Here is a 27,892-nt window from a genome sequence, read left to right as displayed (position 1 = left end):
GAACTGTTACACACTATAAAGGCATAGAAATGAACCTTGAAACACCCCACACGTAAGTGGTTAACTTTAATGTGCAGAGTAATGATAAGCGCATACATTAAGATTCTAGTTATTATTAGCTGTCACTAGTTTCTATGGAGAAATGTGTACTCTGCTATTCTGTGGCTGAATTCAGTACTGATGCTTTCAAATGACTAGATAAACTCAAATCTCTCTTTTTTTGTCTTTTTGAGGGCTGCACCCGCATCATATGGAGGTTCCCAGGCTAGGGGTCTAATCAGAGCTATAGCCACTGGCCTATACCACAGCCACAGCAACACAGGATCTGAGCCCCGTCTGCAACCTACACCACAGCAATACCGGATCCTTAACCCACTGAGCAAGGCCAGGGATTGAACCTGCAACCTCACGGTTCCTAGTCGGATTTGTTAACCACTGAGCCACGATGAGAACTCCCAAATCTCTTTATTTACTACATTTATATACTAATTTCTCTCTGACTGTTTGTAAGTTTTGTTATAACAAGTACTTTTAAAAATCCCTGATTTTTTTGAACAGAAACTGCATCCATGGCAATATTTCACATTAACCTTTCCCTGGAAAAGCTAATGGCCATTACTCAGTTTTTATCTCCCTTGGGCAGAAATCTCATTTGCCCTATCAGCACTTATGAGTCATTTGAATCTATTAAAGACTATGACATCTGTCATTAAGTCACATAAAGACATTTCACAGCTATCACATTAACTGATTTTAAGGCTCTCTGTGCTTTTTATTATAAAGTATTGTTTCCTTACTACATCTAATTCTCAACATTCATATATTTCATTTCAATGTGCAGTTGGGTACTTTTCTGTCAGTCCCAAAAGGGAAGATACACTCCCCGTTCTCCTTGCTGCACAGCATGGTCCTTTAACTTCATCTATAGTACAGAACTTTTAGTTCTTATGTCTGTTTTAATTCTTTCCAATCAACCCCACCGTTTCATCTTCTTCCAAAGCTCACAAAGATTTTCTGTCTTACACTTAGCTTTCCTTCTGCCATCGTGGAGTCTGTGCCTGCAGGGGTATCAGCTTTTCTGGGCTGTGCTTAGCAAAACTGTAGTTCTCACAACATCCTAAGAAAAGCTCTACAACCCCAAATTTTCTTTTTCTTCTGTAATAAAAGTGGATATTATATCTAACATGCCTAAATGGCACTTTTCCTAGGTGGCTTCAAGAGTTACTTGGAAGTACTTGAAGAAAAAAACCAAGCTGGCTCTTACTTAGAATTGAAGCTATAGGGAGCTCTGGGTTCAGGGAAGACCATTTTTGGTTAGTGGCAATTTCTGTTTCAGAATGTTTAAAAGAACACTCACTTAATTATTTTGAAATTTTCTATACTCATGCTGACCCTTCCTTTTCGTGGGTTTTATCTTTGCATTGCATTATTTTCCCAGAAAGTTTTTTCATTGGAAAAAAAAAAAAGATATTTGTCACACTGCCAATGAATTAAAAGAATAAAATGAATCCAAACATTTCCACATTCTAGAATATGTGTATGTGAATAAAAAATATACTAAATATATTTTATATATATATAAAATATATATAAAATATATATTTTATATTTTTAATAGAAATATTTATTTCTACATTTTTATAGAAATAAAAAATTTCTATTTTTAATAGAAATTTAAAAATTAAAAAAACACAAATGTCAATCTACTAAACTTTCAGTAAACAGATGGTAATTTTTAAAGAAAAAGTACAGGTGCAAAGGAAAAAGAAATGGCTTCTTTTTACCTTAGGATAAGCTGAAAAATAAAAAGTAGCTTACCTGTTCATAGTTAAAGGTATCCAACATTCCCAGAATAAGTCCCTGGATTTCTCCAAGTTTTCCTTTTCCATAAACTGGATCCTGATTAGAAAAAAAATGCAAAAATATATAATTTTATTCTTGGTATTTAAAATTAAAATGTAAGTTATTTAAAAAGAGTCAAAATGTTTATTCTTCCATGAACCTTCCATTGGAAATGCATATCGGTCTCCTGCGGCCATCAAAAATGCTCCTGGATTGGAAGAATCAATATTGTCAAAATGACTGTACTGCTCAAGGCAATCTACAGATTCAATGAAACCCCTATCAAATTACAAAGGACATTCTTCACAGAACCAGAAAAGAATATTTTAAAATTTGTATGGAAACACAAGATACCCCTAATAGCCAAAGCAATATAGAAAAAGAAAAACGGAGATGGAGGAATCAGGCCCCTGACTTCAGAAAATACTATGAAGGTACAGTTAGCAAAACAATAAGGTACTGGTACAAAAACAGAAATATAGATCATTGGAACAGGATAGAAAGCCCAGAAATAAATCCAAGCACCTCTGGTCAACTAATCTATGACAAAGGAGGCAAGAACATACAGTGGAAGAAAGACAGTCTTCAATAAACGGTGCTGGGCAAATTGGAAAGCTACATGTAAAAGAATGAAATTAGAACACTAACACCATACACAAAAATAAACTCAAAATGGATTAAAGACCTAAATATAAGGCCAAATACTATAAAACTAGAAGAAAACATAGGCAGAATACTCTTTGACATAAATCATAGCAATATCTTATTTGATCCACCTCCTAGAATCATGACAATAAAGACAAAAATAAACCAATGGGACCTAATTAAACTCAAAAGCTTTTTGCACAGCAAAGGAAACCATTAAAAAAAAGACAAGCCATAGAATGGGTGAAAATCTTTGCAAATGATGCAACAGACAAGGGCCTAATCTCCAAAATTTACAAACAACTTATAAAACTCAACAACAAAAAAACAAACCCAACTGAAAAAATGGGCATAAGACTGAAACAGATATTTCTCCAAAGAAGACATAATGGATGGCCAATAGGCACATGAAAAAATGCTCAACATCACTAATTATTAGAGAAATACAAATCAAAACTACAATGAGGTACTACCTCACACTGGTCAGAACGGCCATCATTAACAAGTCAACAAGTAACAAAAACTGGAGAGGGTATGGAGAAAAAGGTAACCCCCTTCACTGTTGGTGGGAATATAAGTTGGTACAACCACTACAGAAAATGGTTATGGAGGTGCCTCTGAAAACTAGATATAGAACTACCATCTGATCCAGCAATCCACACCTGGGCATATATCTGAACAAAACTACAATTAAAAAAGATACATGCACCCCTATGGTCACTGCAGCGCTATTCATGAACAACAAGACATGGAAACAACCTAAATGTCCATCAACAGATGAATGGATTAAGATGTGGTATGTGGAGTTCCCATCGTGGCTCAGTGGTTAACAAATCTGACTAGGAACCATGAGGTTGCGGGTTTGATCCCTGGCCTTGCTCAGTGGGTTAAGGATCTGGCGTTGCCATGAGCTGTAGTGTAGGTTGCAGATGCGGCTCAGATCCCACATTGCTGCGGCTGTGGCGTAGGCCAGTGGCTACAGCTCTGATTAGACCCCTAGCCTGGGAACCTCCATATGCTGCGGGTGCAGCCCTAAAAAGACAAAAAGACCAAAGGAAAAAAAAAAAAAAAGATGATGTGGTATGTGTGATCCAGCCACATACACTGGAACACTGAAATACTACTCAGCCATAAAAAGATAAAGTAATGCCATTTGCAGCAACATGGATGGAACTAGAGATTCTCATACTAAGTGAAGTAAGCCAGAAAGAAAAAGACAAATACCATACGATATCACTTATTTGTGGAATCTAAAATATGGCACAGATGATCTTATCTACAAAACAGAAACAGATCATGGCCAAAGAAAGGAGATTTGTAGTTCCCAGGGGGAGAGGGGAAGAAGTGGGATGGATGGAGAGTCTGGGCTTTGGGATGAAAAATGTTACATTTGGAATGGATGGGCAATGGGGTCCTGCTGTACAGCACAAGGAACTGGGTCTGTACAACAGAAATTGAAGAAACATTGTAAATAAACAATACTTTAAAAAAGAAAAAAGATGCAACTATACTATCTTAAAAAATATATTTTGGAAAAATAAATAAAATTTAAATGACCCAAGCCCCTTGCTTAACCACCTTCTTTGCAAGTCTAATTAAATTTTACTCTAGGAGTTCCTGTCGTGGCGCAGTGGTTAACAAATCCGACTAGGAACCATGAGGTTGCGGATTCGGTCCCTGCCCTTGCTCAGTGGGTTAACGATCCGGCGTTGTCGTGAGCTGTGGTGTAGGTTGCAGATTCGGCTTGGATCCTGCGTTGCTGTGGCTGTGGCGTAGGCCAGTGACTACAGCTCCGATTCGACCCCTAGCCTGGGAACCTCCATATGCTGCAGGAGCGGCCCAAGAAATGGCAAAAAGACAAAAAAAAAAAAAAAAAAATTTTACTCTAGTTTTGCTTCTGCAGCAATTTTCCTTTCCTTCTTCACATTAAACATCACTAATCCCCTTTGAGTTCTTATTTATCTGCTACATTAAAACCAAAGTAATGTTCACAGCAGCACTGCTCACAACATGGAAATCTAAATGTCCATCAACAGATGAATGGATTAAAATGTGGTACATACATACAATGGACTACTACTCAGCCATAAAAAAGGAATGAAATAATGCCATTGGCAGCTACATGAGTGGAACTAGAGATTCTCATACTACGTGAAGTAAGTCAGAAAGAAAAAGACAAAGACCATACGATATCACTTTTTTTTTTTTTTGTCTTTTTCTTATTTCTTGGGCCACTCCCGTGGCACATGGAGGTTCCCAGGCTAGGGGTCTAATCAGAGCTGTAGCCGTCAGCCTACACCAGAGCCGCAGCAACACGGGATCCGAGCCGCGTCTGCAACCTACACCACAGCTCACAACAACGCCGGATCGTTAACCCACTGAGCAAGGGCAGGGATCGAACCTGCAACCTTATGGTTCCTAGTCGGATTCGTTAACCACTGCACCACGACGGAAACTCCTGATATCACTTCTATGTGGAATCTAATATACGGCACAAATGAAGCCATTACATATCAGAAACATATAGACATGAAGAACAGACTTGTAGCTGCAAAAGGGGATGGGGAGGGAGTGAGACTGACTGAGAGTTTGAGGTTAGTAGATGCAAATTATTACATTTAGAATGGATAAACAACAAGGTCCTGCTGTATACCACAGGGAACTATATCCAATCTCAGGATAAACTATGATGGAAGATAATACAAGAAAAAGAAAGTGTATATATATGTGTGTGTGTGTGTGTGCGTGCGTGCATGCGTGTGTGTGTGCGTGTGTGTGTGTGTGTGTGTATGACTGGGTCAACTTTGCTGTAGAGCAGAAATTGACAAAACATTGTAAATCAACTATACTTTAAGAATAATTAAAAAACAAAACAAAACACCAAAGTACTTGTGAATACCCAGAATCTGTCCAACTCTTCCTGTGACCCACATTTGGTCACCTCCCAATCCAAACCAATTAAGCCATGTCAGTTTAGGAGATCAGTTTCTGGATCCAAGAAGCAACTTTCAGTTTTCCAAAGCTTTTCTCAATAAAGTCACTACTGATAAACAACAGATGGCTAGGCACCCAGTCTCCCTCCATTGCTTTTCCTATGAGGTATGCCAAGTAACTTATTTATTATACACAATTTGAAAAACACCGATGTGTACAAAAATAAAACAATACTGAAATCCAACTACCCAGAGATACTTTTGATATTTTGAGGTAAATTCTTCCAGTCTTCTTTCTGGGGAAGGCCAGGGATGTATTTCTTAGTGTATAAAACTGGAGTATTTTACATAATACTTTTATAACTTTTTACTTACCAGGATATTGCAAGCAGTTTCCCCTATTATTCAACACAAAATATGAATCATGTGAAAATACCATTATTCAACCATTCTGTGTTGCTGGGGATTTATGTTTCCCTCCTCATACCCTGCTTTTTAATCCCACCTGTTATTATCAAATGCAAGTGGCTGCAAATTTTGGTCTGAATCTCCAATTCTTTCTTAAGAGGAGATTTCAAGAAAGAGAATGAAATATAGACTCAAAGAGAATTTTTATGGGTATTGATACATACAGTTCACCCTTCTACAACACAGGGTTAGAACTGAGTGTGCCCATTTATATGCAGATTTTTCCAATAAATATATTGGAAAAAATTTTAAAGATTTGCAATAATATGAAAAAATTTGCAGATGACCACATAGCCAAGAAATATCTTAAAGATTAAAAAGTTGGGTATGTCATGAATACATAAAATATATGAGATACTAGTCTATCCTTACATAGGAATATACTTACATAAGGCATAAGGTGAGTGATACTTAATATAACCTGTTTTCTTATTATTTTACTACTTTGATTTTAAAGAATGACATTATCATACAGTGTGCCCCTCTCTCCTTCCCTGTCTCTCTTGTAATTGGACAAAGTGTGGATCAGCCTATCATCACAGGTAAGGGGTTTTTTTTTAGTGTAAAAATGTTTCAAATACTGTTTATTAATAAGTCTCTAATATTGTATACTATACAAACTTTATAACCATTCATTAGTGTACAAGCTAGGGTACTGTGAAGCAATCATATCAATTATACTAAGCTAACATAAAATAATCACATTGCTTCTTTGTTATCAATGCATGAATTGTCATCTCTGTAAATAAATATTTCTTTTTCACATTATCTTTTTATTTTTGATGTCTTGTGGTAGTAATACATGTACATCAGTTGTATTTTGTATCATATAAGAAAATATTGGGGAGATCCCTTTGTGGCTCAGTGGTTAACAAATCCGACTAGGAACCATGAGGATTCGAGTTCAATCCCTGGCCTTGCTCATTGGGTTAACGATCCGGCGTTGCCGTGAGCTGTGGTGTAGGTCACAGACGCGGATCCCATATTGCTGTGGCTCTGGCGTAGGCCGGCTCTGATTGGACCCCTGGCCTGGGAACCTCCATATGCTGTGGGAGCGGCCCAAGAATGGCAAAAAGACAAAAAAAAAAAAAAAAAAAAAAAAAATTGGTGAGCTGTCAGTACCTTCATTTCATAAACAGATGATCTATGGTATTGATAAGTACAGTACTGTAAATGCATTTTCTCTCCTTTATAATTTTTAATAACATTTTCCTCTGTCTAGATTACCTTATATAAGAATACAGTAAATAATACACATACAATATGTGTTAATCAACTCTTTATGTTATTGTTAAGGTGTCTAGTCAACTGTAGGTGATTAGTAGTTAAGCTTTGGGGGAGTCAAAAGTTATATATGGGGAGTTCCTGTCGTGGTTCAGTGGTTAACGAATTCATCTAGGAACCATGAGGTTGTGGTTTCGATCCCTGGCCTTGCTCAGTGGGTTAAGGATCCAGCGTTGCTGTGAGCTGTGGTGTAGGTCGCAGATGTGGCTTGGATCTGGCGTTGCTGTGAGCTGTGGTGTAGGCTGGCAGCTGTAGCTCTGATTAGACCCCTAGCCTGGGAACCTCCATATGCCACAGTGAGGCCATAGGAAAAAAAAAAAAAAGTTATACATGCATTTTCAACTGAGAAGGTGGAAGGGTCAGCATCCCTAACCCCCATGTTCAAGGTCAACTGGATTGCCCAACTGCTGTACCAAAAAGTTGTATTATGTAATTTTTACCTCCATCTGCACATTTGCACACCTATTTTACTGTACTTTGGCTGCCTGGAATTATAACAACAAAACTGCTAACAAATGAGTATGTCAGGTCTATTACTTTAATATGAGGCTATATATGACATAAATGCCTCTTCCATACTAAAGACAGGAATCCAAACCAGAAGGTAATGATAAAAGTTAGCTTCTATTTATTAAGTAGGCATATGCCAAGTACAATTCTAAGCACTTTATATATATACTACATCACTCAATTCCTTCCAGAATATTTATAAATGAAGAAATTCAGGCTCAGAGAGGTTAAGTAAAATTCTCTAAGAACAAAACACTATAAAGAAGATAAGCTGGGATTTGAATCTAGTACTTCAGAAATGATGCATTCCATTAACACACTATACTGGTCTCCCAAGTATGGACACATCAACTAATAAGCTAAATAATAATCTAATGTTTGCTAGATAATATAAATAAGAAATACAAATAATTAAATGATAAACTAACATTTGCTGGAAAATATGTGTAACATTTCTGGTTACTTATAGAGTAAAGGTTATTAAAATCTTGGTACAGTAGTTGGGAGTTAAAATGCTAAGAAAAAAAGATTATGAAGCAGGAAAAACTCAGGAGAAAGGTTCAGATATATAAGAAGAAACTTTGCCTTGCTGCCCTTGTACAACGTAGTCTTAAGAGTTGCTTCTCTCTCTCTCTCCTATGCTCTGATGATGGTTCTTGAAGTCTAGATAGATGCAATTTCTAAGATGAGTTTTTAGTACTTTTAGCTGGTCAGGAGCAGCACAATATTGCCTGCCATAGGTTCCTGCTCCCTGATGCTGAGCTTATGCTAATTAACAAGTTTACTTTGGGCCCGAACAGATCACTCAGACTTACTGGTGAAATTTCTGTTTCACTAAGTCAAGCATGTGCAGAGCATCTGCAAAAGACAAGTAATAGGGATCTCAGACTAACTCTTTACTAGAAAAACAACTCATGTCATATACCTACAAGATAATCTTTTAATTTTTCTCTGCATAAAAATAGATCCCTGTTAAATGCTACTGAATGTACACTCAATTATGCTTTTTGTCAAGTTCTTAGTGAATACATTTACTTCTCAAAGTATAAATGGACAGTATAATACTTTATTATAAAAATGTTATCTGCTTTAATATGTCCATCCAGTGCATTGATAATAGCTCTAACATAGAAAAGCTTTGTCATTTGTTTATGACAAGATTGGTTTGGAGAATAAAGAGGTCTTGAAAAGGTTAAATTCTAAGAAAAAGAAATCTTTATAGGTCATGTCTATATTTATACCAGTACATTTCACTTTAATATGCATAATTTAAAAGCAAAATCATGAAAATAACCTCATGCTGGGACAACATATAAATTATAGAATGCAAAAGGGAGCTCAAGGCTTCTGGCACAGCGTGTACACAATCCACTAGCTTTTCAAATTATTTTCCAAAGATGTCAGCTAGATTCTTCAGCAATAAATAACTGCTGAGGTTACTCTTTAACTTGTTTGTAAACTACAAAAGAACAGTACATTTAGGTACTTCGCATAAACTTGTTTTTTTAAAAAAGCACATTATAAAAAGATGTGATGACCACTTTTTTCCCTATTTTTTTTTCCTTTTAAATTGAAGTATAGTTGATTTATAATATTGTGTTAGTTTCAGGCATATAACATGGTAGTTCAGTTGGGTTTTTTTTTCTGACTATATTCCCTTATAGGTTCTTAGAAGATATTGATTATAATTTCCTTGCTATAACATAAATCCATGTTGTTTATCTATCTTTGAAATAGTAGTTTATACCTGTTAATCCCATCCTTCTCATGTGTCCTTCTCCCCTCCCCTCTCTGCTTTGGTAACCATAAGTTTGTTTTCTATTTCTGTGAGTCTATTTTGCAGGTAGACTCATTTGCATTATTTTTTACATTATACATATTATAAGTGATATCATTCTGTACTTATCTTTCTCTGTCTGACTTACTTCACTAAATACAAGATTCTCTAGGTCCATCCATGTTGTTGCAAATGGCAATACCCCTAATGCTTTCTGATATCTATTGTATCATGTATGTGGTTTGCTATAAAATTAAAATTTTTGCCAATCAAGCATTACTTTAACATATAAATCACTCATCTGTATTAATTCCCTCGGCATAACAATCATAAATAGCTTCTCAGAAGCCAGAGATAACTTTTGCCATAGAGTGAAGAGCAATAAGAGTAAGCAGTGAAGACAGAAGTCATATAACATAAATATAGTCCCTTAAAAATACTAACTCATCACCTACTGTTCATGAAAGAAACCTGTACAATTCAGGTCCCAAGTATCAGTTTGAATGAATGTTTAGAGGTCAGGAAGATTTTTGAGAACCTCTTATCATGCAGATATTTCCTCTGGAAAACTTGTAAATTTCTGAGTAGCTGTGCATCTAAATAACTGTCACTCCCTATCTTCTCCCCAGGGAAACTGACTGAGGTAGATATGAAAAACACTATGGTTGGTGTTAGGTATAGAAAAAAAGGCCACAAATTTGGAGTTAGAAGACCTAGGTTAATGTTCCCACTTACTAACTGGGCAAATTATTTAATTTTTTTGAACGGCATTTCCCCCTTGAGAACCACGAGGATACCACGACTTCCCCAGCATAACATACATACAGGTCAAAGAGGACAAAAGTGCTTGATGAAGTGTGGAGGACTTCTCAGGGACATCAGGGGTTTGAGCCAACTAATATTTATTGAATATATACTATGTTCCAAGCACTGTGCTAAGTGCTAGAGAAAAAGCAGCAAACAAGGAGACCTGGTCCTGCTTTCATGGAACTCACAGTCAGGGAGGTAAGCCTATGCGAGTTAAGAGTCTAAAAAGAAAGTTTATATTTACTTCTGTTGACTGCTTCCTTTGTTGTGCAGAAGCTTTTAAGTTTAATTAGGCTTCATTTGTTTGCTTTTGCTTTTCTTTCTTTTGCCTTAGGAGACAGAAACAAAAAAAAACAATGCTCTGATTTATGTCAAAGAGCGTTCTATTCTGCTTATTCTCTACTAGGAGTTTTATGGTTCCAGGTCTTACCTTTATGTCTTTAATCCGTTTTTTTGTCTCTTGTATACAATATGGTATGTTTCAATCTCATTCTTTTATTACCTAGCTGTTCAGTTTTCCCAGAACCATTTACTGAAGAGACTATCTTTTCTCCATTCTATACTCTTGCATCCTTCATCACAGATTAATTGATTGAAGGTGTGTGGTTTTATTTCTGGGCTCTCTGTTCCATTGATGCATATGTCTATTTTTGTGCCAATACTATGCTTTTTAAATATTGTAGCTTTGTAGTATAGTCTGAAGTCTAGGAACGTGATACCCCCAGCTTAATTATTTCTTCTCAGGATTGCTTTGGCAGTTTGTAGTCTTTTGTGATTTCAAATAAACTTAAGAGTTAGTTGTTCCTGGAGTTCCCGTCGTGGCGCAGTGGTTAACGAATCTGACTAGGAACCATGAGGTTGCAGGTTCAGTGCCTGCCCTTGCTCAGTGGGTTAACGATCTGGCGTTGCCGTGAGCTGTGATGTAGGTTGCAGACGCAGCTCGGATCCCATGTTGCTGTGGCTCTGGCGTAGGCTGATGGCTACAGCTCCAATTAGACCCCTAGCCTGGGAACCTCCATGTGCCACGGGAGTGGCACAAGAAATGGCAAAAAGACAAAAAAAAAAAAAAATTAGTTGTTCCTGTTCTGTGAAAAATGTCATGGGTACCTTGATAGGATTGAATTAAATCTGTAGGTTGCTTTGGGTAGCAAGGACATTTTTTAAATATTACTGCTTACAATCTAAGAACATGGGACATCTTTCCATTTCTTTGCATTATTTTCAATTTCCTGCATCAATGTTTTATAGTGTTCAGAATACAAGTCTTTCACCTCCTTGGTTAAGTTTATTCCTAGGTATTTTACTCTTTTTTAATGTAATTTAAACGGGATTTTTTTTGGGGGGGGGTTTCCCTTTTTGATGTTATTGGTGTATAGAAAAACAAAACATTTCTGTATTTTAATCTTGTATCCTGCAACACAACTAAATTCATTTATTAGTTGTAGCAGTTTTGGGGTGGAGACTTTAGGGTTTTCTATATACAGCATCATGTTATCTACAAATTCTGACAGTTTTACTTCTTTCTTCCCAATTTGGATCCTTATACTTCTTTTTCTTGCCTGATTGCTGTGGCTAGGACTTTCAGGACTATATTAAGTAGAAGTGGTGAGAGTGGGCATCCTTGTCTTATTCTTGATTTTAGAAAAAAGGCTTTCAGCTTTTTACCATTGAGTATTATATTTATCATAAATGGCTTTTATTATGTTGAGATATGTTCCCTCTATACCAATTTTGGTGAGTTTTTATCATGAACGGATGCTGAATTTTGTCAAATGCTTTTTTTTCCCCACCTATTGAGATGATCATGTGATTTTTATCCTTCCTTTTGTAATATGGTGTCTAACACTGATTGATTTGCAAATATTGAACCATCTTTGAATCCCTTGAATAAATCCTACTTGATCATGGCACATGGCCCTTTTTATGCACTCTTGGATTGGGTTTGCTAAAATTTTGTTGAGAATTTTTGCATTTATATTCATCAAAGATATTGGCCTGTAATTTTCATTTTTTGTAGTGTCTTTGGATTTGACGTTGTGGCCTTGTACAATGAATTTGGGGGTATTTCCTCTTCAGTTTTTTGGGACAGCTTGAGAAGGATAGGTAATAGCTCTTCTTTATATGTTTGGTAGATTTCCATTATGAAGCCATTTTTGTCTTGGACTTTTGTTTGCTGGGAGTTTTTTTAGAATTAAAAATTCAGTTATATTTTTTATTACAAGTTCGATTTCATTAGTAGTGTTCAATATATTCAGATTGTCTGTTTCTTCCTGATTCAGTCTTGGGAGGCTGTATGTTCCTAGATATTTATCCATTTTTTCAAGGTCCAATTTATTGGCGTATAACTGTTCATAATATTATGAATTTTGTGTCTCTATGGTATCATTTTTTAGCCTTTTTCATTTCTTATTTTGTTTGGATTCTTTCCCTTTTCTTCTTGATAAGCTTGGCTAAATTTATCAGTTTTGTTTATCTTTCAAAAATCAGCTCTTGGTTTCACTGATCTTTTCTATTTCGTTTTTGATCTCTATTTTATTTACTTCCTCCCTGACTTTTATTATTTCCTTCCTTCTGCTGACTTTGGGCTTTGTTTTTTTCCTAATCCCTTTAAGTGGTAGGTTAAGTTATTTATTTGGGGTTTTTCTTATTTCTTAAGGAAGGCCTGTATCACTGTACATTTCTCTCTTACAACTGTTTTACCTGCATCCGATAAATTTTGGAAAGTCGGGTTTCTGTTTTCATTTGTCTTGAGGTATTTTGGGCCATCTCCTTGATTTCTTTCTTTTTTTTTTTTTTTTTTTTGTCTTTTACAGCTGCACCTGCAGCCTATGTAAGTTCCTAGGCTAGGGGCTGAATTGGAGCTGCAGCCACTGGCCTATGCCACAGCCACAGCCACAGCCACATAAGATTTGAGCCACATCTGCAACCTACACCACAGCTCATGGCAACACCAGATCCTTAACCCACTGAGCAAGGCCAGGGATTGAACTCAAATCCTCATGGATGCTAGTCGGGTTTGTTAACCACTGAGCCACAATAGGAACTCCAACATCCTCCTTGATTTCTGTCGATTTTTGATTTTGAGAAAATTTTTTTGAATATAAGCTGTATTAAATATTATAATCAAGAAAAGCACATGGTCAGGACTGTGTCTATTTAGTTCCCAGCTCTGACCCCCTCATCCAGCACATGCCTATTTTGAGAAATTATACTGTACCTTGTTTTCTTCATGTTTTTGAGTTTTGGGTTACTGATCTGTGTTAACAGTTCTCAATAAATTTGGCAAATTTTTGTTAATATTTCTTCAAATTTTTTTTCTGCTGCAACTCCCTATTTTCAGGACTGCAAATACATGTATTTTGGGACACTTGAAACTGTCCCACAGTTCACTGACACTCTGGTTCTTTTTTTTTTTTTTTCCTGCTTCACTTGTCTCTAAGTGATTCATTCTGGATGTCTGTATTGCTATGTCTTCAAATTCACTCATCTTTTCTGTTTTGGCGTCCTTGCCTGCTAATTCCAGTATCTAATATCATATCTGGGTTTCATTTTCCTCTTTGAATACCTTATAAGTTTTAGTTCAATGTCATATATACACTATAAATTATACACTGTTGATATTTTTGCATTCCTAAAAAATATTTTTAAACTTTGTTCTGGGATGCAGTTAAATTACCTGGAAACAGTTTGATTCTTTCATGCTTTACTGTTAAGATTTGAAAGGCATGACAGGAGCTATGTTTAGTCTAGAGCTAACTGTACTCCACCCAATGTTCTGTGAATTATGACATCTTCAGTCTTACTGGTGAATAAGACTTTAGTGTTGGCCCTGTGTGAGTATGAGTATTTTTCCTTCTAATCCTTTTAGGTGGTTCTTTCTCCAGCATAGGTAGTTTCCTCAGGTCATGTGCTTATACTTGAGGGAGGCCTTCTGATTGTTCCAGAGTTCTCTCTCCTAGTTCTTGTCCTGCCAACTCTGGCCACCTTGCTCTCTCAACTCTTAGCTCCATCTTCTCAAACTAATGAGTATACTGGCAACAGCTTGGGATCCTTTGTCCTGTGCTATAACCTGGAAACTCTCTCAAGACATTATTAAGCTGGGGCACACATATGGCTTATGTTGTTTATTTCCTGTCTCTAAGGAATTACTACACTGTATTGCCTGATATCCAGTTTTTTTGAAAACTACTATTTTATATATTTTGTCCATTTTTCAGTTGTTTAAAAAAGAGGATAAACCCAGTCTTTGATACTCATATTGGCCAGATGTGGCAATCCTCCATTCTTGACTTTTATTCACTCTAGAAATATTTACTGAGTACCTGTTATATGCCAGGTGCCTCTGGCTTAAGTGATGCTTATACAATACTAGACAAAGTATGGTCTTACCTCTCAAGGTCCTTATGTTCTAATGGGAAATAAAAATAAGTAAATAGACCTGATTCTTAGATGTTTCCTAGAACTCCATTTTTGCCTTCTTTTCTCACCAATTCATTTCATCTTAAAGTTCATCGAATTTCAAGAATGTAACTACAACTTAAAACGTCTATGATGATAACTTCCAAATCTTCCTCTTCATTTCTTACTTCTTCCTATAAACTCCAATCTTATATGCCCCCACCCCCCACCACTGCTCATTGTTAGCCACATGAAACTGAAATCAGGGATTTACCTGAGTTCTTACATTCTACTATTTCTAATCAGTCAAATAGTCATGTGGGTTCTATCAGGTAAGTAATTTCCAAATCTATCTTCTCCTGTCCATTCTGTGTAACTCAATTAACAAACTTTGAGTACCTATCACATTCTGGGTATCTCTATGCCTTTAGTCTTGATTCCTTCCAATTTATTTTATGTATCATATGTTGAGTGATCTTTCTAAAAAGAAACATCATTCCATCATTCCTCTGGTCAAAATCCTTTAATGAGAATTTACTAATTTTAAAATAAAATTCAAATTCCTTATCATGGTTTACACAGCAATTAAGGATACAGTCCCTGCCTCTCAAATTTCAGCATCATGACTCACCTTTATTCTTGTCCTATGTTTCAAGCATACTCAAACACTTGCAACTCCCCAATGTATCATGTTTTACCTCAAATTCTTCTATATATAGTTCACTCCGAATAGTCCTATCTCTTTTTTTCCCCCTGATTCTTTTAGGCTCTTTAAGATTCAGATCAGACATCTCCTCTAGGAAATCTTTACAAATTCCCCAGTCTGTTTCAGATATATATCTTTGTTGGTACTCCTTGGGCATACACACACACACACACACACACACACACAAACACATATATATTCAGAAACCCAACCCAATTCTAACTTATTCAAAAAAGATAATTATTGTAAAGGTACTGGGGTGTCTAAGGATCCAAGCAAAGGAAGGAAGGTAAGCCTTAAGAACTACAATGAGGGACTTAGATGCCACAAGGATTTTCTCTTTGCTGTCTGACTTCTCCTAGAGTCTTTAATCCTTTTTTTTTTTTTTCTCCTTTTTAGGGCTGCACCCACAGCATATGGAAGTTCGCAGGCTAGGGGCTGAATTAGAGCTGTGGCTGCCAGTGTATGCAGACAGCCAGAGCCAACACCAGATCTGAGCCACATCTGCAACCTACACCAAGCTCAGAGCAATGCCAGATCCTTAACCCACTGAGCAGGGCCAAGGATCAAATCTGCATCCTTATGGATGCTAGCTGGGTTCATTACTGCTGAGCCACAACGGAACTCCCTTTAATCCTCTCTTTGTATCTCTTCTTTTCTCTATGCATCCTGTCTGTTCTCCTCTTTGTGTGTCTACTTCATTATTCTCTCTACAAATTAACCTTTTATTATTTCAGTCCATATGACAGAAGAGTAGTCACCATCAGCTTCTGAACTTTATACCTTATAGAATCCAGAGAACTGAAGAGAAACTATTTGTCTTTTTATTGGAATTTCTACAACAGGTTTGGTGGGGTTTTTTTGTTTTGTTTTATTTTTTTGCCCGTGCCTCCTACAGCATGTGGAAGTTCCCAGTCCAGAGATCAATCCTATGCCACCACCCAAGCCATTTCAGTGACAACGCCAGATACTTAACCCACTGTGGCTCAAGGGAACTCCCTATTTTATTAAATTTGGTTCTAAAATTTCCTGGAAAGGACACTGATTGGTCTTTCTTAGGACAGCTGCCCTCCTGGAGTCGATGAGGGGGAGTAGTCAGGAGGCAGGGTCATGCCCTCACATGGCTGCTCCTGCTACAATTAAGTAGACTAAAAGTATAGGGATGTAGAAGTGCAATTACCTTCCTGGGGTTCGGTAATCCTTTTTTTTTCTTTTCTTTTGCATTCCCTGTTCCCTGTGCTATACAGCAGGATCTCACTGCTTATCCACTCTAAATCCAAGAGTTTGCATCTACTAACCCCAAACTCCCAGTCCATCCCTCTTCCTCCAGTAATCCTTAAGGCAGTCAATATTACTTGCTCTTTAGAACACTATGAACAGTTATATCAGATATTTTCTTGTCTCTCTTAAAACAGCCCTTTTAGGGCAAGAATGGTACCTCTCCTTCATTCATATAAATAATTACCTTGGAGTTCCTGTTGTGGCGCAGTGGTTAATGAATCCGACTAGGAACCATGAGGTTGCAGGTTTGGTCCCTGGCCTTGCTCAGTAGGTTAAGGATCCGGCACTGCCGTGAGCTGCAGTGTAGGTTGCAGACGCGGCTCAGATCCCGCATTGCTGTGGCTCTGGCGTAGGCCGGTGGCTACAGCTCCGATTAGACCCCTAGCCTGGGAACCTCCACATGCCGCAGAAGCGGCCCTACAAAAGGCAAAAAGACAAAAATAAATAAATAAAATAATTACCAAACATGGTAACATGTAATTAAAAAACTAATTTATCTTCAAAAGACCTGGGACTGAAACAAATGAAGGAGCTTACATGATACAGTGGGAAAGAGCATTAATTAGGAGGTGAAAGCCTTTGGTGGTAGTTTGGATGCTGCCATTAATGGTAGATCAGGTACTTAATTTTTCTGTATCTCAGTTTCCTCCTATTTTTAGAGTAGCCTTATAAATACCTCAAGAAATTCTTATGCACTTCAAATGCCACAATATCTCTGAAGGCAACTTGAAAAAATAAAAATTCCTATACAAATATAAGGTAGAGTTATTATTACAGTAATCACAAATGTGCAAATAAGGAATTTATAATAATCAGCACTCCTTTCTGATTAGTGTGAGTTAACAACCACTGAAGGTAGAAAATGATAAGAATACAATTACAATGAATGCCAATATAATGCAAAAATAAAGTTAAGATTTTCAAATATCAAAAGCCTTCAAGGATATGAATCTTGAAATATAGTATTTAAAAATATACGTTTTTGCCAAGAAAAAATGGATTTTTACAATTATAATTTATGTTTCAAAGTGTGGTTAAAGCTCAACAAAAAGCAAATGCGTATAATGAGAGGGAGGTCACGTTTGGCTTCAGGGTTTCATTTTTTCTAATTTACTTGGTAAATTAAATATTCCTGCCTTATGGAGATATTACTTTATATATGATTAAAAACCTTATGACTGATGTATTTTAGAATGGATATAAGAAAAGTAGTCTGTACCAGAGAATTATTCAAATCATGATAGGATCAAATGAAATGATATGTGTGAAGATATATTCCAAATGATAACATACAATGTGGTGAGAGACTGCTGGGGACAGTCGTCTTTATCAGCAAAGGCCCAGCTGTTTAATACCAGATAGGAAGGAGAGCTTGGAGAGTCTTAAAAGACAGCTGAGAGGGACATTCTTGATTGGATAAGAGTCATTTGAAAATTATGAAGATCAATGGCATCGTATCACTGTTTGATTTTTTTTTTTTTTTTTTTGGTGTGTCTCTATGCTGCATAAAGGAAGACAAAATGGATTCCAAGGATAATTCCTGCTGTTTCCCCAAGAATGTTCACAGATTTTTCTGAAAACATATCACAACATATTTTCAGTGTTCTCCTTTTGATGAAGTTGGAAAGATTCAGACCTTTTTGCTGAAGAAAACAAGCTGGAATGATGTTTCCTACAAAGGCTGAGGACACAAAGCCGGCTAGAATCTAGAGTTGGAGATGAGTTTTGGACATAGTTTTAGGATGAGTTAAAAAAAAAACCTAAGTAACTAATGATTAAAAAAGGTCTATATTAAGGTAGTTTTTGGTTATCTTTTTTTGATCTAAAAAGTATCATCAGCTGGAAACAATGGTAATTCTCTCCCAGTTAGCACACCAAAAGGAAGTTATATATCTGAATCCTAAGGTCACAGCAAACAACTGAAGGCTGCACACCCTAACTGAAGGCTGCGAGTGTGTGCCAGGCAAAGCCATTACGCTAGAGCTCCAGGAAAGATTTGAGAATAAGAGTCATAGACTAGATATTTAACTAGTACTCAAGATCAGTTGCATTATGCTTGAAACACATTTAAACATTAGCCCCATTTGCTATTATTTATACATAACTAAAATGTTAAAATCGATTAACATTGAATTTTCCCCCTTTTAACTTACCTGTAAGATTCTTTGCAAGATTGATGGAAGGGCAATAAATGCCGCCATGCTATTTAGAACTTGCATGGTCAAAGATTTCAGAGCTGTTATAATAAAATGTTAAAAATTAAGGTTAGTTTAAGAGTTTTTGTTTTTTTCCTCCAAGTCATAGGAATGTAACTTTCTAGAAACTTAGCTAACCAAGGTCAGTTTGACATCTTTTCTCGTCTTTTTTTTTTTTTTTTTTTTTTTTTTTTTGTCTTTTTAGGGCCGTACCTGAGGCACATGGAGGTTTCCAGGCTAGGGGTTGAACTGGAGCTGCAGCCGCAGGCCTACACCACAGCCACAGCCATGATGGATCTGAGCCACATCTGTGACCTACACCACAGATCACAGCAATGCCAGAGCCTTAACTCACTGAGCAAGGTTAGGGATTGAACCCTCATCCTCACGGTTGCCAGCCGGGTTTGTTAACCACTGAGCCACGACGGCAACTCCCAGTTTGACATTTTAAAGGTAGCTGCTGGAGTTCCCGTCGTGGCGCAGTGGTTAACGAATCCGACTAGGAACCATGAGGTTTCGGGTTCGGTCCCTGCCCTTGCTCAGCGGGTTAACGATCCGGCGTTGCCGTGAGCCGTGGTGTAGGTTGCAGACGCGGCTCGGATCCTGCGTTGTTGTGGCTCTGGTGTAGGCTGGTGGCTACAGCTCCGATTCAACCCCTAGCCTGGGAACCTCCATATGCTGTGGGAGCGGCCCAAGAAATAGCAACAACAACAACAACAACAAAAAAGACAAAAGACAAAAGACAAAAAAAATAAAAATAAAAAATAAAGGTAGCTGCTGATAAGCTGCAAAGCTGTTATTATTTAAGGTAAATAATATAACTGGCGCCAGAGAAAGAATTGAATCTGAAAGATGAGATCAATAGGACAACATGATTTTATTAAGAAAAATAATAAAAATATGATACTGGGAAAAGAGTTTTTAGCAGATAAAAATTGGTTAACAATATAGGTAGATTCTGATAAACCTACCTTCAGAGTGTAGATGAGGTGCAGCTGAACTAGACAGCTTCTGTGGGGCCATCATTGCTTCTAATAATGGAAACCACAGTGCCTACAATGTCAGAGAAACCAAAGGAAAAAATGCTCTGTTTGTTTTTAAGAATAATTAACATTGCCAAAGTGTTTCACAAGTTGAAATGTACTTCTCACATACATTTATTGGTAAAAATTAGAAAAAGAAAAGATGGAAGAGAAAAGACAAAGAGCAAAGACCATAGACAGAACAGATACCTTTTATCATGGAGCTTGGGAAAATAAGGAAGCTGAAGTCAAGCAAGTCTAACTTCAGAACTTCGATCTTCTATGTCTTAGGAGAGGGTAGGTTCAAAGGAGCCAGAGCACAGCCTCCAGCTACCGTTCTTAAATGTATCACTGACAAGGTGTAAACATCCCTAGGTACTGCAGAAGGGAAGAGAGAACTCCCCCACAACTACCCTCGCCCATCTCTCTTCAGCTATGTCATGCAAGATAAAGGAATAACATTATCCAAAGTTTTTTTCTATATCAAGCATTAGTTTGTATTTCCTTAGTCATCACAGACTAGGAAGTGGGAGTTAACATTATTTCCATTAACGTTTCCAACTACATCATGAGAAAAATGAATAGATCTATCATTTATTTATTCCTATTGTGCTGGGCACTATTATCAAATACCTTATATACATTTTGTTGTTTTAATCTCGTAATCTTATACACTAAGCATTATCTTAAGATAACGAAGCTTAGAGAAGTTAAATAATTTGCCAAAGAATCTACACAGCCATTATGTGCATCATATGTGTTCTTCCTAAACCTCGGGAAAAAATTTTATCATCGAAAATCAAAATAATACATTTAAAAACTTCAAACATATTTTCTTACTGGCTAATGATTAACAAAGGCCTTAGTTGAACCCAGTATCTTGGGAGAAACCTGTTCCTGCAAATATCCAAGGGGTGTGAGGAAACGTCAACACTGACAGAGCAGGATAAGCATGGTTATTAAGGGAAACCATTAAGGGGACAGACCAATGGTCCCGTGATTTTCCCACTGGGTGACCTCCCAATGAAGAGCTCTACTAGGAAGCCCTTGTCTGCCTCCATTGGAGGTTTTCTAAGGACAGAACTTTATGTATTTTTATGTATTTTTCAAAATGTATTTCTTCAAGTTCTTACGACACTGGTTTAAACTATGTTGTATATAGGCAATTTTTTATTTTAGTGAAATTTTAATTTATTTTACCTTACTCATGAACTTTTAAATCTTGTATTTTATTCCTAGATAGCTTTACTTAGCTTACCTTTTAGTTTGCCTATTTCAACTTGTTTTTACAACCACATTATTTATTTCTGTGTACTTTTATAGTCTTTTAATTTAATTGTATATGGTATATGTATTTTTTACCTTTTTATTTTTATACTTCTTATATTTAGAAATTTGATTTTAAATTTGATCCAGAAATTTTAGAAGAATTACCTTTATTTTTGATGTATAAATGGCAGATTGGGGGAAGCAATGGTTGTAGAGTTAGCAGTCATGGGATGTGTTCAAACCCTAAATAGAGGAGTTATTCTTCTTTAATTAAATCTCCATGATAGGAGTTCCCACTGTGGCTAAGAGATTAATGAACCTGACTAGTATCCATGAGGACGTGGGTTTGATCCCTGGCCTCGCTCAGTGGGTTAAGGATCTGGTGTTGCCATGAGCTGTGGTGTAGGTCACAGATGCAGCTCGGATCCTGTGTTGCTGTGGCTGTAGTGTAGGCTGGAAGCTGTAGCTTGGATTCGATCCCTAGTCTGGGAACTTTTTTTTTTTTTTTTTTTGTCTTTTTGCCATTTCTTGGGCCGCTGCCCCAGCATATGGAGGTTCCCAGGCTAGGGGTCCAATCGGAGCTACAGCTGCTGGCCTACGCCAGAGCCACAGCAACGCCAGATCTGAGCCACATCTGTGACCTACACCACAGCTCATGGCAACACCAGATCCTTAACCTACTGAGCAAGGCCAGGGATCGAACCCACAACCTCATGGTTCCTAGTCGGATTCGTTAACCACTGAGCCAGGACAGGAACTCCTGGGAACTTCTATAAGCCACGGATGTGGCCGTAAAAAGCAGTGAATGAATGAATGAATAAATCTCCACAATAATCTGAAATATATGGTAAAAACCTTTTAAATATTTTATCTCTTGCTCTTTAATATTGGTTCTTAAAATTTTAACTTGGATAACTCTAAAAACCCATGGGCTAAAATAGCCACCCATGATAATGATAATCCCAAACCCTAAGAGCAACCCAGCTAAATCTGAATTACTTTCTCATATTATATAATAAACAGCTTTCTTTTTCAGGGAATTCTGTGCATAGCTAACCCATATTCTTTTTTATATATAATCACCGGACACTGGGGTAGAAGAATACATAGACTGACATGTAAATAAGCAAGGTAGGGATTCTACCTGGGAAAGGACTGACAACCCTGTGACCTAACACTAAGGAAATACTTCATTGTACGAAATCTTCTGAAAAAAACTTCTGGAAAGAGATATTACAGACAATTCATCATGAAGCTTTTGGATACTTAAAATTTTTTAGTTAGTTTAGGGTCTGTGGCAATAGCTCTTGTTTTCACTCTCTCCAAAACAAAAAGCAAAGAGAAACAAGGCAAACAACCATGAAAATGCCCCCAAACTTGGGAGTTCCCATTTCGGCTCAGCAGAAACGAATCTGACTAGCATCCATGAGGACTTGGGTTCAATCCCTGAACTCGCTCCGTGGGTTAAGAATCCGGTGTTCCTGTGAGCTGTGGTGTAGGTCAAAGACGTAGCTCGGATCCCACATTGCTGTGGCTGTGGTGTAGGCCAACAGCTGTAGCTCCGATTAGACCCCTAGCCTGGGAACCTCCATATGCCATGCGTTCGGCCCTAAAACAAAAAAAAGGCAAAAACAAAAACAAAAAAAAAAAGAGAGAAAATTCCTCCAACTTGTTAGTAGATGCAAAATTACTACATTTAGAATGTATAAGCAAGGAGGTCCTGCTGTAGAACACAGGGAAGATGTCTAATCAATTGTGATAGAACATGATGGAAGATAATATGAGAAGAAGAATGTATACATGTGTATTACTGGATCACTTCGCTCTACAGCAGAAATTGATAGAACACTGCAAATCAAATTATACTTTAATTAAAAAAACTCCCCAAACTTAATGCTTGACTATATAAAATCAGTTTAGCATTTTCACAAAAATTGTATTTCTATATAAACCAATATTCATATGTTTTTGTTGGTGTTAGGAAAGTTGTTCGGAAAAGAAGCGAAAGCAGTTTTTGGAGGGTGAGGAGGGTATAAAGAGTGATGTGAGAGGTGTTGTGTGTGTGTGTGTCTAAAAGCGGAAGAGGTAGATTCCAATTTAGATACATTTTTTTGGACCAAAAAAATACAAAGTAGATTACCCTTTTGCCACATCAAAGGAAGCTTTAGTCCTGTCTCTGATTAAGAGATAGAGTTCAAATACAATTAGAATAATCCCTAGAGTTCTGGAGGCATGGATTTTAGAACTAATTCTACCATTAATATATGTGAATCTGGACATATTTTAGCTTATGTGAGCCTAAATAGCTCTATTTATAAAAAACATAACTGTCATTTTTCCTTAAATTTTCCACAGAAAAAGGAAGAATATCAAACAGATATTAGGAGATGAAAGGGTTGAAAAATAAAAAAGGGCTTAGCATTAAGTATGGATAAACATAGCTTTAACAGTTTTTCCCTTTTGTGTTTTTCTAAAAAATATAACCAGGTCCAAATACAGACAGTTAACCAAAAGACAAATGAAAATAAAAAGTTAGGAATGGGAAAATCATAGCAAAAGGAATCGTGTAAAGCCCATATTCCATATAAGTAAAGATTAAACAACTATGGGAATTGTGGGTATAGAAAAGAATGTGCTGTTAACCTTCATGAGGTAAAATAACATAACTAAAATTAAGAGGGATGGAGAAGAGAAGCCAGAGCAAGTATGTATGAGTTCATCTAAACTTCCTTTTTTTTTTTTTTTGGTCTTTTTGCCTTTTCTAGGGCCACTCCTGTGGCACATGGAGGCTCCCAGGCTAGGGGTTTAATCAGAGCAGTAGCCGCCAGCCTATGCCACAGCCACAGCAATGAGGAATCCAAGCCCCGTTTGCGACCTACATCACTGCTCACAGCAACTTGGGATCCTTAACCCACTGAGCAAGGCCAGGGATCGAACCCACAACCTCATGGTTCCTAGTTGGATTCACTGACCACTGCGCCACAACGGGAACTCCATTTAGATTTTTTTTTAAACCTTAGTGAGATTTATTAAGAGATAGCATAGTGGAGTTCCCTTTATGGCTCAACAGTTAACGATCCCAACTAGGATCCATGGGGACATGGGTTCGATCCCTGACCTCGCTCAGTGGGTTAAGGATCTGGTGTTGCTGTGAGCTATGGTATAGGTCACAGATGTGGCTTGGATCCAGCGTTGCTGTGGCTGCGGTGTAGGCCAGTGGCTACAGCTCCAATTTGACCCCTAGCCTGGGAACCTGCATATGCTGTGGATGTGGCCCTAAAAAGAGAGGAAAAAACCTACTTATCTGAAATTCTGAAATTCCTCAGTTTTACATAAGCTTCCTAAATGAGATTGAATACTATATACATAATACATATACTATATTTACATATGTATATATATTATATTTTTAAAGCAAATCCTATTTGATTCAATTTTTCTAAAATTATGTCAAAATAATAAAACAATAATAAGATAAAATATTTAGATTGATATTCAGCAAATGATAATGATGGTTATTTCTGGGTGATAATATGGATAAAGGGTAACTTATTTTTTATTTTTATGGCTGCACTTGCAGCATATGGAAGTTTCCAGGCCAGGGACTGAATTTGGGCAATACTAGATCCTTTATCCCACTGCGCGGGGCCAGGGATTGACCTCCCACCTGTACAGTGACCCAAGCCATTGCAGTCAGATTCTTAACCCACTGTGCCATAGTGTGAACTCCCAGAGTAATTTTTAAAAACATCCTCCTGTGTAACTTTCTCTATTATAGGATTTTAAAAAAATAATGGGTATGTATCATTTTATACACAAAAGTTTTTTAAATTAAAAAAAATCACATCTATTATGTAAATGTGTTTGTTACATACAATTTATATTCTAAAGGGTATTCAAAATTTATGACCTTAAAAAAACCCTTGGTGCAGTGGGTTACGGATCTGGCATTGTCACTGCTGTGGCTTGGGTTCAATCCCTGGCGTGGCAACTTTCGTGTGCCATGGGTGTGGGCAAAAAAATCCATCTCCCCCCTCCCCCCCAAAAAAAACCCTTCACAAAAACATAAAGGAGAAATGAATGTACCTATCTCATAAGAATATAAAACAGGAGTTCCCGTCGTGGCGCAGTGGTTAACGAATCCGACTAGGAACCATGAGGTTGCGGGTTCGGTCCCTGCCCTTGCTCAGTGGGTTAACGATCCGGCGTTGCCGTGAGCTGTGGTGTAGGTTGCAGACGCGGCTCGGGTCCTGCGTTGCTGTGGCTCTGGCGTAGGCCGGTGGCTACAGCTCCGATTCAACCCCTAGCCTGGGAACCTCCATATGCCGCGAGAGCGGCCCAAGAAATAGCAACAACAACAACAAAAGACAAAAAAAAAAAGACAAAAAAAAGAATATAAAACATACCAAGTTTATTGCTTTCATTGTAAAATATATGGCAAACTATACATGAGAAATTTACCCCGCTTCCCATTTCAGAGGCCCAGATAGTGGAAAGAGGACAGGTGGTATCAAGTCAGAGGCCAGAGCCTGGAGGGGCAGGCACAGGGGAGTTATGCCGTACCATACAGCTAATCTGACTTCTTAAAACTACTGCAGAATTTAACTGTCAAGTTGCATCTCGCCCCCTTTGTTTCTGCTTCCCTGCTGTAACTCCCACCTGCACCAGTGCTTAACTATACATCCTTCAGTTTTACATTCCCCTTTTCTGCAGTCTGCAATCTGTTACAGATGTGATTTCATCCTTGACTGTACAGTAGAGTCATGTAGGAAGCTTTCAAACATACGGATGACTGGGGCTCAGCCCCAGAGACTTTAATGTAATTGATCTCGGGTGCAGTCTGGGATTTTTCCAGGCTCCCCAGGTGACTCTAATGTGCAGCCAAGATTGAGAACTATCATATCCTAGTGTTCTTGACCTTTTCCAGCTTTCTCTGTATCCCTTGAGGCTTTTCTTCCACTTCTTCATGCTCATTTTATCCATGGGGAATGGAAAAAATGATAAATGGATGTACCACTTCACAGAATACACAAAATCTCAGCCCAAAGAGAATAAGGACACCCAGTATTCACACACCGAAGTTATGCAGCACAGCCAAATCCAAGAATATAAAATCTTTTGTGAGAACAAAGCAGACAGGCACTCCTCATAATAACTTTTGGAGTCTTTTACTCCTGGGGGCACTAAATAGTGATTAAAATCCAGTTAGCTGAGAGGGCAAGGAAATGCAATTCATTCTTAGTTTCAGACCAGAACAGACTTTTAAAAGCCTTTGTAGCCATTCTCCTACCTCTCTTTGCTGCTGATTCAAATTATGTGAATTCCTTTGGCAAAGGGCAATTGTCTCTACCATGGTCTCTTCAACATCCTTCAATGAGGGAACATCTTTGGCATCTAGATTCAAAAAAATTGTTAACATCACTCAAGGATATATTACTGATAATCCCAAAGCTCCTATAAAAAAATAAACTTTTTTCTCTGCATACTTTTAGTTTTCTATTTTATAATCATGTATATGACCCGATACTGAGGTTTAGATTAGAAACCAGATAATTCTTTGCAACAGTTTTCCCTATCAACATTTGCCACTCATAGGACATAGAAAGCACATCGTTCTTAGTATTTTAATACGCTTTAGCTATGGAACCTCCCCCGTCATTAGTTTGTGGATTAGTTAGCAGAGAGATTACCTTTCATCTTTCTTGCTCTACAATTGCTTCTTCTGCCTCTTTCTTAAATGGAGGTATTCCTTCAAGATACAATCTCAAGCCTCTTTTCCATATTTTCAATAATTTCAGGCACTCTTGTGGTTTGAACTTCTATGCCCTTGCTAATAACTTTCAAATGTACACCTCCAGCCCTTATTCCTTTCATAATCTGCAAGTTGACTTTTCACCAGGCTCTAGGACATCTACCTCTATACAGATGTACTGCAATCACCTTGAACTCTACATATGCAAAACCCAACCCATGACCCATTTTTTCTCACTTCAAATCTGCTCCTCCCTTTATATTTCCAAACTATGTTAATAGATCCATGACCTGTAAGTCAGCCAGTTTACATCATCTTTGATGCTTTCCTGTCCTTCACCCACACATTCATGTTATTATTATTATTATATTTTGGCCATGTCTGCAGCATGTGGAAGTACCCAGGCCAGGGACCAAATCCAAGCCACAGCAGTGACCTGAGCCACTGCAGTGACAACAATGGATCCTTAACTTGCTGTGCCACAAGGGGACTCCTCATGTTAACTGTGTTAATCCTACTTCCATACTCTCATATACTGACTACTTTTACCATGGTGGAGCTCTGCATCACCTTGTTTACATTACTGTAGCAGCCTCTAAATTAACTTTTGACTTCCAAATCTTGCCTTTCTCGTCTCCCTTTATATCGTTACTACAGTTCTCTCAAGCACAAGTTCAAACATATCAAAAACCCACTAAAAACCATCAAAGACTTATAACGTCTACAAACAGAACGTCAATAAACCTCTGATCCTAAGTAAACAGAGTCAACATTCTGGTGCATCTTCCAACCCTTGCTGCCCTTATATCATCAGATTATTTCCTACTCCCCAAGGTAACTAGCCAGGCATTTTATGTTTTCCTCAGTCCAGAAGACCTTGCCTTGCTTTTGTCTTATCAAATTCCTATTCATCATTCCAGTCATAATTACCTCAAAGTTCACATCTTCCACCAAAGAGTCTCTGATTCATTAGTTACAAAGAGTTCCCTAACTTTCCACAATC

At 37.5% G+C, this 27,892-nt stretch overlaps 1 protein-coding gene across 5 annotated transcripts in view; it reads right to left on the bottom strand.

Moving 5' to 3' along the window:
• VPS8 (VPS8, CORVET complex subunit) overlaps positions 1 to 27,892 on the bottom strand; it is a 259,945-nt gene that overhangs the window by 53,910 nt on the left and 178,143 nt on the right. For all 5 annotated transcript variants that reach the window (XM_021069974.1, XM_021069973.1, XM_021069976.1 and 2 more), the window contains 4 exons: positions 26,428 to 26,531; positions 19,818 to 19,899; positions 18,805 to 18,887; positions 1,819 to 1,899 (listed from right to left, as the gene is read on the bottom strand). In XM_021069974.1, coding sequence (XP_020925633.1) covers positions 1,819 to 1,899; positions 18,805 to 18,887; positions 19,818 to 19,899; positions 26,428 to 26,531 — 350 coding nt within the window. The remainder of the gene's footprint in view (positions 1 to 1,818; positions 1,900 to 18,804; positions 18,888 to 19,817; positions 19,900 to 26,427; positions 26,532 to 27,892) is intronic.

The sequence above is a fragment of the Sus scrofa genome, chromosome 13, assembly GCF_000003025.6.
Source record: "Sus scrofa isolate TJ Tabasco breed Duroc chromosome 13, Sscrofa11.1, whole genome shotgun sequence".
Classification (NCBI taxonomy): domain Eukaryota; kingdom Metazoa; phylum Chordata; class Mammalia; order Artiodactyla; family Suidae; genus Sus; species Sus scrofa.
This window is presented reverse-complemented; position numbering and strand designations above follow the sequence as displayed.